Raw genomic sequence first — 19,305 nt, 5'->3', positions numbered from 1 at the left:
CCAAGCAGAAACATGCCAGATGCAGTTAAGTTCCTGCTGTGCCTGATTTAAAAAAACAAGTAAAGTCTGCAGCCACATTGGTAGAAAAACACTTAAACATCACTCTTCAAAAATAATATCACGAGTGTGGTTTTTATTAGGATCCCTCGGATAAAACTATTTGCAAAAACAATGATATGTACATAGAGTACACTTTTGAAATATGACGAAAGAATAAACGCTTCCTTGGTGTAGCGGCACACTACTCTGCTTCAGTAATGAATAGGTTTGACTTTGCTCTGATCGGAGCAGCCCTTTTTCTAAATTGAGCAATCATGGGCCATATTTGTTGACAGCACATAGCTACATTGGCCTCAACGCACTGAACAACCAACAGCAACTGTTTGCATTCTGATTACCAACCAGCCAACGAGTCACAAATGTCAGCGTCTGACTGGAACACAGCAGGTAATATGAACCTTTTGTAACTTTTGGATAGACCGCCACAGCTGGACAGAAGAGGTTTAGCTCAGTACAGAGATGTAACTTTGCTATAATATATTATATATATATATATATATATATATATATATATATATACCGCAGCAGAGCCACTACAAACGATGTCTTCTATAAAGATGTATCATTGTCAGTGTGGCAAAAAATTAATACTGAGACTTCTTCTTCAACGCTCCTTGACTGACAGATCAAAACCATTTCTCATGCTCTGCAGCAACACAGGCTTTTCATAATCACACAGACACATTCCTGTCAAACAACAGTGTGAAGCTGTAGAGCTTAGTGTTTCGACACAGTCCTCTGCACCACTGACCATCAGCAAGAGACCACTTAGCAGAGAGACTTTGCTCGAACCTTCGGGAAAAGCTGTAAAAAAAAACAAAAAAAAACAAAAAAAAACATTTCTGCATTATGGTGAGGCAGTCAGGAGGTGAGGGCAAAATTGTTCAACCTTTCCATTTAGAAATTGGTATCTTACCCCAAAGTAGTTGTTTGGAACAAAGCCCTCCCTGCCACAGAGTGAGGCCCACCACCAATCCGACCCCTCGGGTTTCTGCAGGATGGTGACCATGTCTCCCTCTTTGAAGCTAAGCTCGTCGGCTGCCTGAGCCGGGTAGCTCCACAGAGCGTACAGCACCCCGCTGTTCTCCGTCCCCATAGCCGCCTCCAAACCTGGATGTATATGTATGCATGTTTGAAACTCTCTGCACCTAAATATCAGTCCATAATACTCAATATGGACGAAATCATAGCTTTATTTTGAACCCCTGGAATCTGTATTTTATCTGCGTTGCTGCTTAATTTTCTTACATAAAAAAACAAACATACAGTACATGAAAACTTTTAGTGTCATGTGTTCTATACAGAATTTCAAAGGCTTTTCCGGCCTGCCAAATATGCAGATTTAGTATGGAATGGTAATTTATTAGGATACCAACATATTAGCCCAAAAATCCCATATGATTTAAATTATTCCAACACAGTGTGTCTCGCTGCAGTGTGCTTGTGTAAGACAACAGAAACATATCTGCTCCCTTTAAGTTACCTTGAATGAGAATATTGGCTAAGAGCCATTAATGTAAACTGATGGGTATTTTAGCTGCAGCTATATCATGTTTAATGGTGTGAACGACTAATGGGAGACTGAACTGAAACCCTCACATTAGACAAATGGTAAAAAGAGCAAAGGTCAGAGCCCCAGTAACTGTCAAATGGTGTCTATTCTATGATTTGTTTGACTTTAAGCCTTTAATATAGCGTGTGTGTAGATATGGAGGTGTAATAACCTCACCCTTCAGGAAGCTCTCGCACTCCTCAAACCCCACAGCGTAAGGATCGCACTTCTCGGAGGCGGTGGCGCCGTCGCTCTCCGTCATGGCCATGACAGCGGCTCCATTCCTCACCAAAAACTCACACAGTGGACGGTCGTTACAAGAAGCGGAGCAGTGCAGCGGAGTCCTGCGGCCCAAAGAACTGGCGGTTAACACGTGTGGGAGCACAAGATAGCTGTGCTGTAAATGTCCCATTACTGCGAGACACAGTACTACAATACTGGTAGCAAAACCCTCACGTTGGCAAAATCTAAACTTAACATGCAACCTTTAATGTGCTCAGTTACACGGATCCATCACAGGAGAGAGGCAGTGCTGGAGAATACTACATAATACTTCATAATACTACAAGTCCTGCAGTCTAACCCGTACTTCAGTAAAAGTATGCAAAATGTACTTAACATATAAAAAAAGCACTTGTTGTGCAGTAAATGTTCCCTAAAAGTAAAAGTACCTCGAATTTGAAGTACAATACTTTTGTAAATGTACTTCGTTACATTCTACCACTGGAGAGAAGATATGGGTGGCAAAGAATAAGCAGATATTTACCAGCCGTGGCTGTCTGGCGCGCTGACATTGGCTCCAATGCGAACCAGGAAATCCACCACATTGTAGTGGCCGCCGCAGATGCCGTTGTGAAGGGCAGTGATGCCCTCATCATTGGGTTGGCTAGGGTCGTTCATCTGCGGAAGACATTTTACTCAGCTAAACTGTAATCAAGTACCTACAAGAGTTTCTGCTCTCAGATAGTCTCAAACTGCTACATTTTAAGAAAGTGTTGTTGATGTTGAATGAATATGCTTCTCTGTCTCGCTACTTCATCCTCCTTCCAAAACTACTGCCAGGATCACCTTGAGACAGCTCTTAACCCCCCAAACTTCTAAAATGTAGTTGGAAGCTGTTGTGCAGCATGAGCAACTTCCAGACAAATGTATTCCTGTGTGAAAAAGCAGCAGCAGGGATGTGCTGAATGCAGGCTCAGCAGTTAAATATCACATCTTTTTGTGCTTCTTTTAAGTGTAAATCCAGACCAGGAGCAGACTTTGGCACTACACTTTTAGTGCAGACCAAGTTTTTACCCGATAGATCTTTTTTCTTTTATGGAGGCTGCCAAGCTAAAAATAAGTAATCCTTCAAAAATGTATTGTTTTTGTAAGAAAAGTGGTAACTATTGGAAATATTGTAACCAACTGCATTATTACCTTTATTTTAATAATTTAATTCAACCTTTTCTTTTAAATTTCTATTCTCAACAGATTATGTTTTTTTATGGCTAGATGATATACAGTATATACAATGAGGTATATTAGTACACACACCTCCTGCACGGCCTTCTGCACTATCTCCAGTTCCCCGACCAGCGCTCCGTCCAGCAGCAGGATGAGCGGGCTGAGTCGAGCTCGCCTCCCAGAACTTTTGTGATCCTGCTTGGACCACCGCAGGATGGAATGGTAGTTCTGAAGAGACAAACAGGATACCAGCTTGCATAAAGTGAAACAAATACAAAACAAAATGTAAAGTACCTTTATGCATAATAATAGCCTTTTTTTTTTTTTTTTACAATTAGACAATCTCTGCTTTTCTATTACATCATCAGTTGGTCTAAACCCATTTCTTACTCTGAAATCAGGATGCATTGTGGGTACAGGTAGAGCAGCAGGAGGTGGAGCAGCTTCCTCTCCGTCTGAGGAGCTGCTTGTCTCGCTACCTCGCTCCCCCCTCTGGCGCCGGTCCTTCCTACGAAAGAGCTTGTCGATGAGATTCTTGTACTGGTTGGGCTGGTCGTGGGAGGCCCTCTTCTGGGGCTGGGACTGGTCCACGGAGCCCCGTCTCTTCAGGGCCCGCGGGATTTCTGCCCTCATGCGGAGCATCTCCTCCAGGTCAGGAATCTCGTGTCTCTGGGCCTCGTGGGCCACCACTGGCTGTAGCCTGGTGGGGCTGAGGGGCCGGGGAGCTGGGGGCGCGCCCTCCCTTCTGCCCTCTGCCACGCTGGGATTCTCTGAGATCACGGGCATGTTATGAACGAAGTCCAGCCGCTCCAACTCTGCGTCGATATCCCCCGAGTTCAGCGCTGCAAAGACAAACACCAAACCACATTCGTCAAGCAAAGTCAGTCGAACGAAGATCCTGTGAACACAGAGACCGTCAGAGTGTGTGTGCAGATGTCGAATGTGTTATACCGTCACTGTATACGGCTGGCTGTCTCAGCTCAGGAGGGTGTTGCAGTGGCTGGGGCACATGTTGGTGGAAGAAATCCTTCGGGAAGGGTGCAGGTGGTTGGTACGGTGCCATGTCGCCTTCCCCTCCCAGGACTCTGGGGTGGGGGGTTGACATTGCTCTCCAGTGGGGGTTTTGGAGGCGCATAATGACGGAGAGAGGGATGGGCTTGCGCTGGCGGGACTGAGTAGCAGTCGGGGGAATGGAAATGCGGGAGATGATGGGCTGAGGGTGGAAAGGGGAGTGGACTGGGGACGAAACATCTGGAGGCACGGCTATGCGTGTATTACGGGGCAGGGAAGTGTGGGAATAGATGATAGCTGGAGAGCGAGGATCCTGGAAGAGAAAGAAAAGAATGATACATTTCAATCTAATTCCGATGCACTGAATCAGATGACCATATAATATGAAGTGTCTGTCATAGCAGCGGAGAATTATAACCTAACTGCAGCTTTAAGGAGCTTCGGAGCCTCTTTTAGCCTGTTGTTTTCATTTTCAGACAACTTAACAAGCCAGTATCATGGTGCTGACTGTGCATTGCATCGTTTTCTGTCCCATAGATGCAAAAATGGACTAATGCATCTTTTAAAAAATACTATGATTTGAGGTTTTTGATGTAACGAGGCTTGTGAAACTCCCATCCCCGCCCACTTCAGCCTGTTACTGGCAGTAACTCCCATTTCGTGGATATCTATGACTTTGCAACATCCGGAGGGAATGGCTTAAGAAAAAAAAACACTCTCTCACAGTAACTATTCTAAAGTCTCTTTGTTAATACCACCCACCTTTTTGGGGCTTGGGGCCAGAGGAGGGCCATCGAGGTTGGATTCTCTCCAGCTACTTGGCAGAGGTGGTCGCAGCCACTCTGACTCTGTAACAGGAAAGTGTTGAGTTAGAAAACAGACACCACGTACAGTACAGTCTCGGCGCCATTGCTCCTCTGGTATTGTACTCAAATGGTTTGCCCTGGACTAATTCCACACCTTCACATACATAACAAAAGTTGAGAAAGTAGGGCTGGGCGATATCGATATAGATTGTTTTCTGGTAGTTCAGTAGATAAATAAATAGTCCATATGGAATTCCCCACATGGTAAAGCCTTTTTTTCTTCACTCAATCAACAATTGTGTGTCATGACATCTCCATACATGGCTTTTATCACAACTAAGAGAAATGATCATATTGAATGAATTGCCCAGCCCTCCGAGAAAGTAGCAGGAATCAACCAACTGTCATAGGTGTGGTGAGTTTTTTTCTCGTACGACACGTCCAGATCTGTCTCATTCCACTTGCCAGAGCTCTTTTGCTGCTGCTGCACACCCTCGTCTAGCAGAGAGAGAGTGAGAGAGAGAGAGAGTGAGAGAGAGAGAGAGAGAGAGAGGGAGAGAGAGAGAGAAAGAGAGAGAAAAAATATGAGCAAAAGAGAAATACAAACAAAAGAAAGTGTGCCAGAAAGAGGGAGAGATTACAGAAGGAAGCTTCAGCATTGCAGTACTTTAAAGGCCAGTTTTTTTTGAAGAATCTCTGAAAGAGCACCGTGACATGAAACACAGAATGATTCAATTCTATTGGGTGGGTTGGCAGTGTATTTTTGTAGCAAAGCTTTATCTAAATGTATAAAAGGGGGTATTGCTCTATTTTTTTGTGGCAAACTGGTAAGACTACCATACTGTGTATTTATGAGGCCCGTTGGAAGAATTTCTTTTGTTCTGTCAGCATCCAGAGCTTCACACCCACCTCTAAGACAGACAAACTGTTTGGGGTCCATTATCATAACAGTGGACTTATTTATGAAATAATTCTCTAATTTTTAGCAATGCTGACCAGTAACTGCTCATACCAAATCTATAAAACCTGATTCATCACCAGATCAGAAAAGATCAACACTGAGGGAGAGTTTAGAATTTCTGGTTCAAATGGTGCGTTCCCATCATGTTGACTGAGTAGTGCCATTATTATCTGTAAGTTAAAACATCCACCCCAAGACCAGACTGCTCTTGTTTCCAAAAGTATCTCTCCTTCAGTTTCCCACCATGTATGTGATGTTACCTCAAAATGAAAACAATGAGAATATAGTTTATCTAATCCCATTCTAATCCCATATCTCTGTTGGGTTTAGTTGCACCAGAACGTCCGTCTAACTGCAGCCACTCACCGGATTTCCTCGAAGCGGCAAAGTTTCGAGGCAGCGTGTTGGACATGGGGTAATTGAACGACAAAGGAGAGCGGCGTTTGTCCGGGCGAGGCGACCTGCGGCCCATCTTGCTGCTGCCGTAAGGGCTCAGCTTGTTGGAGGAGGATTGGAGCGAGGCAGACCAAGATGGCAGGTCAGAAGAAACAGCAGCAGCGCTCGGAGAGGGGCTTTTATCTGCGTAACCGATTGAGCCTTGTGGGCTCCTGTCGTAACTTGAGGGGGAATGGCGCCTCGGAGTGTGAGGCAAATGTATGCGGCTCGGCTGGCCGTACGCGTAGCTGTCGGATCCGCCTCGAGGGAGAGGAGAGCGTGATTTCCTCTGGATCTTGGGGGGTGAGAGTGGGCTGGTGGCGAAGACAGGGGGGGGCGACGGTGCTTTTTTGTTGCTGGAGAAGACGGAGTCCAAGGAGTGGAACGTTGGGGAGACGGGCTTAGAGCTGTCATTACTGCTGGTTCTCGTGTCCCTCATAGTGGAGGAGGAGATGGAATGGGGCTTCTCTCTGAAGATGGCAGAGCTGGTCTAAAGGGAAAATGTAATTGTTATCAATAAATATTATAAGGAAGGACTACTGTGCTGGGTAGCAACATATGCACATTGTTTTATTTTATGTTTAAGATGTAAAAAAAATGTATTTTGTCGTCATTCAACAACTGATTTGACAGTGCGCCAGTGGCTAAGACTCGTGGAATATGTTGTTTTTGAATATCAACAACATTACTATTGTTTCATTTTAAGTAATATAACAAGGTATTTAACCTTTACTGGCTAGTGCTGTTGTTCAGCTTAGAATATGGATGGGCAAACCTCAGGAGCACATCATAAGACAGAATGCATGCAGAATGGCATGCTGTGACTAGCTACGAGAGGGAGGGAGACTTCAACTCACTGAAGAGGAAACCGGTGCTGGAGGTGTGTGTATGTGCGCACCTGAGAGTTTGAGTTGTTGTTGTCGGACGAGGCCTCCTTCAGCAGGGAGTTGAACTCTCTGGATAACTCATCTGCTGTGGCCAGCGATGCATTCAGGTCGTCATTTATAGTCTGGACTGGACACACACCACACAAGCAACACTGACGATTAGCATAGCGTGTTACCCCAACGTGCACAGACACACACTGAGCCACACGAAGACAAGTGAAAGGTTTGTGGAAACTCACACAGCATGCTGCTGCCAATGCTCGCTTGAGAACTCATGGCTGTGAGGAAGCAGCGTTCGGCTCCTGAAAACAAGGGAAGCACACCACGCCACACCTGTTAGGAGGAAAGTGTCACAACACCTTCAACTGACGTTTTCACAATCTCGTGGGATTGATTCCCTTTTTATGGGGCTCGGCGGGCCCCCCGTCAAAGAAAAAAACACAGCAGCTTCGCACGAATAGGCTCTGCTGTCTGCCCTCTAGGTTCCCAATCATGCCATTCGACTGAGCCGTTGACTCTTACTTCGATGCAATGAAGTTAGACTTAAGTGTTTAACCCTACCCTTTCTCTCATGCTGCAGGCTCCCAAGCAGCCTCACCCCCTCAGGTTCTCTGACACACACACACATACACACACACCTGAATGCCCTTCATGTCCAAACAAGTTAGTTTGGAAACTGCAAATCATACACTTGCAGGCATGCTTGAAACGACAAGTCACACTACCAAATCATAGTGAGGCCCTCTCTCGCGGTGCCTGTCCTGCTTTGCTGACTAAACCACATCATATGTGATGCCAGGTGTTCCAGCTTAACGTAATATATGACTGGTCTGTTTGAAAGCCAGTTACAGACAGACAGACAGACAGACGTAGTGCATTGATAGTCAAGTGGACAACATATTATACAAATACTTCCAGACAGCTGGGTCTGCCAACAGGTCAATTAGTGCAGACTCAGTGCAAAGTGCTCACCTTGATTCATTTTCCAGTGTTGTTATTCCTTAAAGGGAACATGTTAGAATAAAATAAGAAAAGCCAACTACCCCAGGGCATCTTCTTCATGAATTTAAAACACAAGATAATACAATATAAATGCAACTTTCTCTTTTAGGTACTGTAAAGCCTCAATATAGTGGAGAACATTTTTAAAGTCAACTGTAAGTCCTGAAAGACTTTATGTACAACAGTCATGTTATTCTAATATGTTAGACAGTAAATATGTGCATAATGGGGATAATAAAACGTCTTGGATAAATCATATGTTTACAAGTGTGTTGAGCCCTCCTGACACACCTGTCCCCCATTTACGAGCCTGCCGTCTTTAACTACTAATGTCCGTGCACGTACGGCCTCACAGACAGACAGAGAGTGAGGTTAGTCTCTCATAGGCCTGTGAAAAAACAAGGAATCCACTGTCACTGATGATTCAAGTGCTCGGCCTGCTGTGTGACCACTCGACATCTCTGTGAGAGCTATTTCGGTACGTTTTCTACTCCAAAAACACTCACTTTTAATCTGTAACATACCATCAACGTGTTGAGTGTAATGTTTTTACAGACATCGCTCTGTCAGATATTTGAGTAATTCATTGTTTGCATGTGTATCCCTTAACGTGCCTTGTTCTTCAGGTAGTGATACAGAGTAACATCCGTTTGTTGGAGGTTGTACTTTTTCAACTTCCAGACAGTTTTGTAGTTGCTTGAAAAGTATTATTTCCCGGAAACTAAGAGGTAAGTGTCTCTTCCTCCTTCCACTCTTTGTGTTAAATATGTCCCAGATTGTTTGATTTGTATCTGTACATGACAAACAGAGTGATTCAAATTGGTATTGATCTTACTTTGGGAAAGACTGCAAAAAAAAAGGAAAAAGGCTAAAGCATTCCTTTAAGCTTCTTTTTAAAAATGTTGGCAGAAAGAGAGAGGGGAGGCACATTTATCTTTGTTGCCTAATACAAAAGGTGCACGTAAAAATCGTGCTGTACTGGAGACAGGCCTGGTCACACAGGCTGACATTCCTCAGCACTCCTCCCAGTGAGGCCTTCACCACACACACACACACACACACACACACACACACACACACACACACACATATCTCTGTGAAGGGCAGCTCACACACAAAGAGATTACACTCTCATTGACTCACAAAGGTCAGGTCGACTGCTCACTGAGCTCTCCACTTCCTCCCCAGAAATTCATTCACCCCGCCTAGGGGTGACACAATATACCAGTAATGACGATGGCCGTGGTGTTTTCAAAGAAAGGTTGACATCCTGTTAATAATACACATTTAGTATCATGAAAGTAATCTAGTGCTTCTTAAATGCTTTGAGATACACAGTTATGGCTACAGACTCTCCACCTTCCTACACTACTGTATCAGGGGTGTAGATTCATTTTACTGACAGCATTAACAATATTATTATTTTTCAAATTTTCTGTATCGCAATAATATTGTTATTGTGAATTATTTTGGCCACGATGAGTAGAGAATCTGACATTGTGACAGCCCTAATCCCACCCTTTTACTGGTTGTGTTATTCTATTGTTACACTGTCAGTTCACCATCAAAACTACATGTTTACTTTACTTTTAGATTTACTTGGTACATACTTTTGGACCTCTTAATGAATGTGTAATGCTTGCTTTATGTTTATTTTTCTCATTACTCAAGCCTTATTCCACCGTTAATGTGTCTTAACAAAAGAAAGTAAATAAAAAAAATGGTACTTAATGAGAAGAGGTAAAAGAGCATATCATTAATATGGTATTGCTAACTTATAATGCATTTTAAAAGGTTAATTTACAGGATAAAAGACTGAACCAATGGTACCCAACTTCCCTTAGGACTTTGACCTTCTAATCCTCCCACCATGTTGTGTTCTGTTGTCATTTAGATTGTGGATTTGCTTTTTGTTGTTGACTTATGGTTTTGAGGTGTTATTTTATTGTATCGTATTTTATTTTTATCTTGGCATCTAGTGTTGGTAATTTGCATCTTGTCTTCCTTTGCTGTTCTTATCAGCATATTTTATTACTATGCAAATTAATGTTCATGTAAACTCAACAGCCTTGGCCAGACTTTGTAACATGAAGGTTTCAAGAGAAGAATTTAGTAAATAAATGTTTTTGTAGAAACAGGCAACATTTACGAGGTCATCACATAGAGTATCAAATGAGGCAGCTGTTCCACCTTAAAGCACAAACACAGTAGAAAGGGGGTGTTTCTCTTTAAGTATTGAAGCACAGAAACATTAATCATCTGTAAATGTAAAGTGGACTGACAGCTTGTGGCCTCTGCAGCGCTGCTATTCCAGGCTTGTGGATCTGCGGCACTTTGGTTGCGTTCTTAGGAGAAGTTTCCTGGAAAAACTCAAGTGCACTTTATGTCCAGTTCCTTTCCAGTGCTGTGATTACTATGGTTCTATGATTACTAGCTGGTTCTACCATTTTAACATACGATTAGCTCTCTCCAGTGGTAAAGCCAAGATGAAACCACGAAGGAGTAACAAAACTCCTATCTCTGCATACTAAGCTTTAGACATTTGGAAAACAATTTAACAACTTTAACGAACACTCAAATAAGCGGATAGATCCTATAGGAAGCAGCAGGGAGATTAAAGCTTTAAAGACAATAACCAGAAGCTTTGCAGAATGCAAGGGTGTGTCTGACCAAGACTACAAGCGGGCCCTCCCTCTTTCCTTTCCTTTTAAGTCCTTAACCAACAATTCCAGACTAAGCATCTAACCCATTTTTTAGTTAATGCTGAACTCCATATTTTCATTTAGGCATCCATTTGTTCCCCCCCCCCTCCTGTTGGTTCCTCCTTCATATCCTTCTGGCTTTGTCTCTGTCCACAGTCCACTCTTGGGAGGGAACTTGACACAACTAAATGCTTCCCTTTGTGTCTTGCTTTTCATGTCTCTTTGCCATGAAGTCCTAAAAGCTAAATCTGGCTCATGCAGACATCATAAACTAAGTCCCTATGTCCCACAGGAGAATAGACCTGCTGATGATGATACTCTCTCTAGGTTCCTGTGAAAACCCCACTTCCTGTTCCTGCGCTTCCCACAAGCTTTCTTAATGGCTCACACACACACACCTTGATTTGAAATATCCAGAATATCATCTGTCTGAATTCCGTGGAAGGTATTTTGATGCCAGAATTTCATGCCAACGTACACTATCACATGCTATGTGTCATGGGGTGTGGTGGAGGACTCAAATGCAGGCCAGACAGAGTAGTGTGAAGCAGGTATTTAACAGACTAACAGACTGACTAACAGACAGACTAACAGACAGACAGACAGACAGACAGACAGACAGACAGACAGACAGACAGACCCAAACGGGCAGCTAGACATGAAAATTATCTGGCAGTGAGTGTGTGTGTGACTGGGGTTTAAATAGTGTCTGCAGTGGAGTGAGCAGGTGAGAGAAAAGAGCTGACGAGGTGGGAGTGACTGGCAGGTGCGCTGAATAAACTAATTAGGTGAGAGATGGAAAAAACAGGATAATGGTGGCAGAGCTGTGACACTGTGAGTCATTTTAAATGAGGTGTTGATTTATCTGGAATCTGACTGGAGATTAAGGCTCATGGTGCAAATCCAAGTGGGAGGTATTGTGTAAAACATTGTGATTTGATACGCTTGAATGGCGGTTCATGGTGGAGTTTGTGGTTTTCATATTTGGTGGCTGCCACAACCACAGAACGAGTGTTTCCCAAAGAATATCATCTCAGATAGAAAACTATGACCAAGCTGATGTTCTATAATAAGCTTTATTGATGTTTTTCCCCCTAATTGCATGAGCTGTTCAATTACATTTGAATTCCATGCTGAAATATGACCTATCATAAATTGCTCATAGATTAATTGTGCATTCTACTGACAGACTTCATCAACTGTAAGTTTCTCAGCTACAAAGCTCCACCCAACGTACTTGTTTCTATGACATCCGCACCTCTGACCTAGTTAGTCATTGAAATGCTTTCTGCCTACACAAAAACCCTAACAAGCATGCATAGCACATTCATTTCACAGCAGCTTAAATCATAGCCAAAGACAACAGCCTTTTAACAATGCAGCTATAATGATCTTCTCAAACTTTGGATAAGCAATTAGTCTCGGCAAGGTGCATAATTGTACATTCATGTGCGGCCAAAAATATATTTCTGAGGTGATAAAAACGAATCCCTGAACCTGCCTTCATTCTTCTTTTGGATAATGGCTTCTATAGCACGAACCCAGCTCTCTCCTTCACTTCTAGAGCAAAGCTGTTCTCCACAGCATGTGACTCAGGAATCTCTCAGTGCCGCACAACATAACAGACATTTCTCACAAGTTACACTGACCCGTCTAACGCTTGCAGTGTGTCATGCTGTGCTGAGGTGCAAAGTGCACAGAGCAGGGCCATTGCTTACCAAGGAGTGACAAGTGGATCTGCTTTCATGCGTGAGCATGCATGAATTCGATCACTGAGGAGGAAGTTGAATAGCTGGTGACTGTAACAGTTTTTTTTATAGGCAGTAGGTTATAGCAGACAATGCAGCCCAGCTGGTTTTGGGTCCAGAGCGAGCAAACATGTTGGCTACATGCCATTTGAATCCTGCTCTGACAGGAAGGTTTGGTTTATATTTTAGATTAGCAGTTCAGCAAATATTTGAGTTTCTAACCAGCGGTCACAACAAACCACTACACCCAAGTGGTGTAGTGGTTTTGCTTTTGTTTGTCAAAGCGACACTTAAAATAATCATAATCTACAACACAATATGGTGATCATCTGTAATTAATATCACATAATCGATCATAAAAACACCATTCAATCTGATGAGTTCACTAATAAATCACTAGTAATGAAGTCACAAAATCTCAGTCCTGTAGATAGGGTTGAGGGATATGGCCAAAATCTTCTCTCTCGATATCGGTCATTTCATATATAAAGATGATGATATATATCACGATATAGCATGTTTTCTGCTTGTCCAATAGATAAATGGTCTATATGAAATTACCCCATGGTGAAGCCTATTTCTGCGTACTCCTGCATGAAGTAAATACTTGACAAATAAAAAACAAATATTTCCTGCTACACACTGCATGTACACAAAGTAAGCTGATTAAGGCAATAGCTTGATTTAACTGGGATGTTCCTTGAAGCACAATTATTTTCAATTCCGAATCTGAGACATTTGAGTTAGTATGTACTTGTTATTGTTAAAATAAACTGCTTATATCGCGATAACTCAATATATGATTTCATCACGACATGATTCCATTGAAAGAGGATATATGATCAGAACGATTTTTTGCCCAGTCCTACCTGTAGATAGTAATTCTGGCGGTGGAGTATGTGCCTGTCTGTTATTGTCTTCTGCTGCTGGCTGCACAGCAGTCTACCAAAGTCCAGCAGCTGGCTACTGCACCGAAGCTTTCCTATGTGGATGCAGACTGGGAGGCACGCCAGGCAGAGATGGCAACATCTGATTTTCATTAGTTTGAGAACAAGCTCCTCCTCGCATCCAAGACCTCTCCCAAAAAAAACGAGAAAACAATGGAGAGAACCATTCAAAAGGGGGAGAAAAAAAGGCGTTTCACGCGACTGCACTTTAGAGGAGCGATACCAAAACTCAAAGAGCTACAATTACGCACGCAACACAGACGCGATCTTGTTGTAAAACTCCCCCCCCACGCAGATAGTTGCGCAGGACACGCGATTATAAAAACGTCCTTACCTCAAACCAACAGGTCTTTTTTCTTCTTCTGCCCGAGAGGAAAGCTGAGCCCTCTTGTCTTCCTGAAGAAGTCGGGTCGCTCCGACTGTGCTGCTCTCTTGCGCCGATTGCTCCAGACATGTAGTCATAGCTGCGTAACTCACTGAGTACAGTTATTTTGGCTCAGAGTCCAGCCCCTCTGGCTCTCTCGCCGCCGCTGTAACCTGAGCCAGGTGTTCCTACTGCAGCTGGCCCAGGTGAATGCATGCCACCGCGTCTGGGCTCACTCTTTTCCTAGACGTCTTCTGTAAAGAGCAGGTAGCCTACAAGCTGCATGTTTTACAACAGGCACCTAAAAGCTTTATAACCGCTTTATAACCCCAGCAGTAAATTACCTCCTTTCGTATACAGAAACCTAAGTAGACTAATCCTAAATGTTAAGGTACAAACAATAAAATGTTATGTTTTACAGGCTACATTTCTATGACAAATGTTGTTTTACATGATTACTTCTAAATTTAGATTTACAAATGGTAAGCTACATTATACATGTATACATTGTATGACAAATTACATGTTGTAAAGGATGTTAGATGTGTATGTGTTAATGATTCTACTACCGTTTTTTGTAGTTTCAGTAGCTCTAATTTTACCTGAAACCTCGATACATTAATGCCTGTACAAGGTGGGACCGTTAAGGGACACTATCAATATGTCATTATTTTCTTAAGAATGCTGGTGGTGTCAAAATTGGACAAAGATGAAACATTATTTAATATTTAGCTACAGTATCACCACATCACTGATGATGACCGCTGACAAATGGAACTCTACCAATGAAACGTCTTAAGTTACCAATCAGTTTTCTAGACATTGCAGAAGTTCACATTATTTTAAGGGAGAGTCAATCAATAAAGCATTTGCCTCGTCACTTGCACACGTGAGCAGGTGGGCATATGCCAAGGATTAAGGGATGAATAAAGTATTTGAAGAAAAGAAAATGAAATAAAGTATAAAAGAAAAGTTCAGCAGCAGACAATTAGGCCTATACAGAAGGCTGTATTGTTTACTTATTTGTTTGTATATACTGCTGCATTTAATTTATTTAAAAAAATGCCTTTATTTAATACAAAGTACTGTTGTGAATGTGACATTTAACAAAGATAATTAATGGATGTATATTACAATAACCTTACTGTATTTTTTTCTGAACCGCAGACGTCATGAACACGTGGGCGTGTGTGTCAATCATATAACGTAATCACGTCACCCCTACGTGCACCGCCCCACGCTTGTCAAGCGTATTCGCCAAGATGGTTGTCGGTGCCTTCCCTATCGCCAAGCTCCTCTACCTCGGAGTGAGGCAGATGGGCAAGCCTGTAGCGAACCGAATAAAAGCGGGAGCCCGGAGAAGCGAGTTCTTTAAGACGTACATCTGCCTGCCGCCCGCACAGAGTGAGTAACCGAGCTAACGGCTAGCTATGACCGCTAGATTGCAGTGTCAGACACCCGAGGGCTATGCGAGGAGCCGCTGTAACCAATGAGATTGTACTTGTCGAGAGCGCTTACCCAATCATGTTCATGGGTTTACCTTGTCGACCAATGGCAGCCAGGCAAGGTCGAAGAGGGCGGGTTTTGTGTGTCATTGAACAGGTAGTATGTAGCCTTTCGTTTTTGTCAGCACAGGTCTGAATGACTTCTGACGCACAATATGAAAAGATGTTTGAGCTGCCACTGCGTTCTGTTGTTTAGGCACATTTGTCAGTTTAGTTTCACTAAACACTGCCAAAAATACTTCCTGTGTCTATCAGAAAACGTGTGTCAAAAGCACTGAAAAAAACCTACCTAGCTCGAACTGGTCACCGTTCATTTTCATAACATTTACACTATTCACACAAAATTAAACTACACAAAAATAGGACACGGTGGCACATTAAGAAGAGAGTTTTATTTGAATCTGTCTTGTTACTACCTTTCACCTTTTAACTATATTATAATTTGCCATTTTATACTATACAATATTATGTTGGTGTTACAGATCTTTTGCATCATCAATAACTCTGCAATGCTCCTGTGTCCTATTTATTTTTTTCTCATATTAGTGGAATATACCTCTTACTATTTATTTACTTTCTCTATTTATCTGTATTGCTGTCACAGCAACCGAATTGCCCCGCTGGAGATCAATACAGCCCTATCCTCTTATCTTGTGTTTGTTTGAAGCTGGTGGTGGTTGTTAGGGGCTTGGCCTCAGGTGCAGACCTCAAAATGTTATCTGACTTATTTGAATGAACAGCAACAAACTGCTTCAGAGGTTTAGTGTGCTCTAAGCTCACTACTGAGTCAATTCTATGTGGCAAACTGTCAACACATGCATCTCGTTGCATTCTCGCATGTATTTCAAACTGTTCCCTTGGAGATCATCTGAAGCAAAAATGCAAACGTGAGCAACACCCAAAGGTCCAATTCAAAGTCTAACTGGAACTGTGTATGCTCTCTGTCCTCACAGTTTACCACTGGGTTGAGATGAGAACGAAGATGCGGATCATGGGCTTTCGGGGCTCCACCATCAAGCCACTGAATGAGGATGCGGCTGCAGAGCTGGGTGCGGAGTTGCTGGGAGAGGCGATCATCTTCATCATTGGTGGTGGATGTATGGTGCTGGAGTACAGCAGGCAGGCCGCTAACGCTCGCCGCAAAGAAGAGGAGCAGAACGAGACCATCGTAAGCCTACAGACTCAACTAGGAGAACTAGCACTTACCACAGAGACTCTAGATGCTCAGCTGAGAGAGATGAATAGGCTACTGCTGTCCTATCCTGTTCCCACCAAAAAGTGATGAAATAAGCCCCGTGTGTTGGTCTGAGTGTGAAAGAACAAGAGTGCACACCCATAGTACTGCCATGTGTGCAGCTTGATGATGATGACCCCGCTCCACACAGCCCATTGGCTGGAACAGGTGCTTGTATAACAAATCAGTGCGCTGGGGATTTGGGTGCTGTCATTAGCTCATGTTTTGAGCAACCAGTTGTTAAGGGGGAGTGCTATGATATTCATAGTGTATTTCTAAGGTTGATCTTGCATGTTCATAATACATTTCACTGTATATAAGGATTTACAATAAAATGCAATGGCAAATTGAAGTTAATATATTTTATAACTGCTTGGTGTGCTTGATTGAGGGCCAAACATGGACAACCATAACAATAAACATTAGGTCACATTATTCTTATGCGTCTGCCCCTACAGTTTCATGGACATGTTATGTCATAATTACACTGTAGATCTCCTTTATGGTTCATGTACATTGAATGTGATGACAACTGTAATAAGGATGGTGTAAAATAAAATTGTAAGCTGACTATTAATAGAGTTTTTGGCACTTAACACACATACAATGTACACTGTGAAAAAATATTCTGTTACAAAGGTCCTGACTTGAAAAAAAAAGTACTCGATGCAGAAAAATGTCCCATATGACTACTGCTATTATATCAATAGATTATTACTTGCAGTAATGCTAAAGCAGGATTTTACTGTTTTTACTATTTTGTGTACGACTGCAACTAATGATTATTTTCATAATAATTCATGATAGATTAATCAGCTGATTATATTCTTCATTAATCGATTGATGGTTTGGTTTGTAAAAATTCGGTAAAAAGTGAGATGTGGCTTCACAATTACCTAGAGCCCAAAGTAACACCATCCCAATATTTGTTTTGTCCAAACCTCAAAATAATAGAAATTAAAAAAGGACACTTTCATCAAAATAGTTGCCCATTCATTTTCTATCAATTCATTAATCAAGTAATTGTTTCAGCTGCACATAAGTAAAAAAAAAAAAAAGCCGAGTAGTTTTCCTACCACTGCCACAGAGTATACATAGTTCTACTTTATTACAAGTACAAGTCATGCATTCAAAATGTAATTGAACTGAAGTAATAGTATTAGCATCAGAATATAGGCCTACTTGAAGTACTAAAAGTAATGGTTAGACAGAATGGTTCATATCTGAATAATGATTATTAAAAGTTTGCACTATAATTATAATGCATTAATGTACTACTTCCACCTGTAGGCTGAAGTGAAGCGGTAGGTTTTTGAAACTACACTACCCAGAGCTCTTAGAATGTAAATATAACGTCACTTCCTATTATGGACTGTTCCAAGTGCATGAAGAGCAACATACACACAAACTAAGCTAATATGACTGTTTCCCTCACATTCGGCGGTTCAAATATAACTCATTATTATAAACTAACATGCTGTTTATTAGACACAACACATACGCCTCGGTGTTTCAATAGTAGTAGAATAAACCTGTGAATGTGCGCAGGTCTGGTTCACTTCCGGTTGTAGGTTTCGGTCTGGTTTCCGACCCACAGAGGGCAGCAGCGACGCTTTCAGTCTTATCACGACTGACCCGCGCAACTCGCGTGAGACGAGGTAGGCCGCAATCTTATTTTTTTTCCTTATTCTGCATAATAATTATATTATAAATGAAGCAAACTATGCATTGGCTACAGGACTTGCGTGTAAACCATAGAAACGCTTGCATCTTGCATACTTTCAAAGTTAAAAGTAACCCAATGTTACTTCTTCTGCATCGGTTGTCGGTACGTTAGCAAGCGCTAGGCTAGGCTAATTACCAACGTTAGCTACGAAGCGACAACTTGGAGCGTATAACAGTTATTATAATGATATGTCCGCCTTTCAAACATCTATATAAGTACGGACAGTATTAAACCGAGGTTACGTGGTATACAGATATTAGTGGAACCAGGTAAAAGATGCAGTATAGCTATAAACTAGCGCTGCTAGCCTAGCTAACCTGCTAATGTGATGTTAGCCTGGTTGACTGGATCACTCTGGCGCCATCAGTCATCGATTTGAAAGTTGAACATAGTGTTGTAAGCTGCAACGTTACTTTACCATTGTTTTGTATTTTTCTTGTTTTCTAGCAAATACATTAAGACGACCGACATCTGAGACACGATGAGTGTTGACGTGAAGAAACTGAAAGTCAACGAACTTAAAGAGGAGCTCCAGCGCCGCGGCCTGGACACCAAAGGCCTGAAGGCAGAGCTGGTGGAGAGGCTGAAAGCCGCTCAGGAGGCGGACGCTCAGGGGGATCCCTCAGACCAAGGAAAGCAGGATGAATACTGCAAGGACTTCAAAGAAAACGAAGAGGGGGGAGATGGAGAGGATGAGCAACAGGGTAAGCCCCATTGATGTTGTGTTTTAAAATATATATTTAGTTCTTTCGGTCATTACTTTAATAATAAATGATTAGATGTGATCTTATTTTTTGTCATTGTACATAGTACAGGTACTGAGACAACAGTATTGTTCATATAATGTAGAGTGATCAGTAAGGAGTGGATATGAATATCCATTACATATTTAATACACTTATATATATTTAATACACTT

The 19,305-nt window shown here is 42.3% G+C and overlaps 3 protein-coding genes across 8 annotated transcripts in view; 2 read left to right on the top strand and 1 right to left on the bottom strand.

Moving 5' to 3' along the window:
- Positions 1-557: 557 nt before the first annotated feature.
- ppp1r13l (protein phosphatase 1, regulatory subunit 13 like) lies at positions 558-14,159 on the bottom strand. Of its 5 annotated transcripts, XM_031863630.1 has the most exons (14): positions 13,892-14,159; positions 13,480-13,685; positions 7,398-7,491; positions 7,170-7,285; positions 6,203-6,761; positions 5,278-5,373; positions 4,832-4,917; positions 4,010-4,382; positions 3,449-3,900; positions 3,149-3,286; positions 2,379-2,512; positions 1,790-1,956; positions 977-1,170; positions 558-864 (listed from the first exon to the last, which is right to left on the bottom strand). In XM_031863630.1, the coding sequence occupies exons 2-14, from the start codon at positions 13,648-13,650 to the stop codon at positions 829-831; spliced, it is 2,616 nt and encodes an 871-aa protein (XP_031719490.1). In that variant the 5' UTR covers positions 13,651-13,685; positions 13,892-14,159; the 3' UTR covers positions 558-828. The 5 variants fall into 5 exon arrangements, with proteins under 5 accessions (XP_031719490.1, XP_031719493.1, XP_031719489.1 ...); XM_031863633.1 differs by lacking the exon at positions 13,480-13,685 and having other exon boundaries at positions 7,398-7,460; positions 13,892-14,158; XM_031863629.1 differs by lacking the exon at positions 13,892-14,159 and having other exon boundaries at positions 13,480-13,867.
- opa3 (outer mitochondrial membrane lipid metabolism regulator OPA3) lies at positions 11,718-17,230 on the top strand. The gene is made up of 3 exons (XM_031863634.1): positions 11,718-11,776; positions 15,089-15,325; positions 16,380-17,230. Exons 2-3 carry the CDS (start codon positions 15,184-15,186, stop codon positions 16,706-16,708), a joined length of 471 nt encoding a protein of 156 aa, XP_031719494.1. The 5' UTR covers positions 11,718-11,776; positions 15,089-15,183; the 3' UTR covers positions 16,709-17,230.
- A 984-nt stretch (positions 17,231-18,214) lies between these two features.
- Positions 18,215-19,305, top strand: part of hnrnpul1 (heterogeneous nuclear ribonucleoprotein U-like 1) — a 12,524-nt gene continuing 11,433 nt past the window's right edge. For both annotated transcript variants that reach the window (XM_031863543.1, XM_031863542.1), the window contains exons 1-2: positions 18,215-18,318; positions 18,834-19,090. In XM_031863543.1, coding sequence (XP_031719403.1) covers positions 18,868-19,090 — 223 coding nt within the window. In that variant the 5' untranslated portion in view covers positions 18,215-18,318; positions 18,834-18,867. The remainder of the gene's footprint in view (positions 18,319-18,833; positions 19,091-19,305) is intronic.

Source organism: Anarrhichthys ocellatus, unplaced genomic scaffold, assembly GCF_004355925.1.
Source record: "Anarrhichthys ocellatus isolate YVR2014 unplaced genomic scaffold, GSC_Weel_1.0 scaffold29, whole genome shotgun sequence".
Taxonomy (NCBI): Eukaryota; Metazoa; Chordata; class Actinopteri; order Perciformes; family Anarhichadidae; genus Anarrhichthys; species Anarrhichthys ocellatus.
Note: the sequence above shows the minus strand (reverse complement) of the source record. Positions and strands in the feature narration are given on the sequence as shown.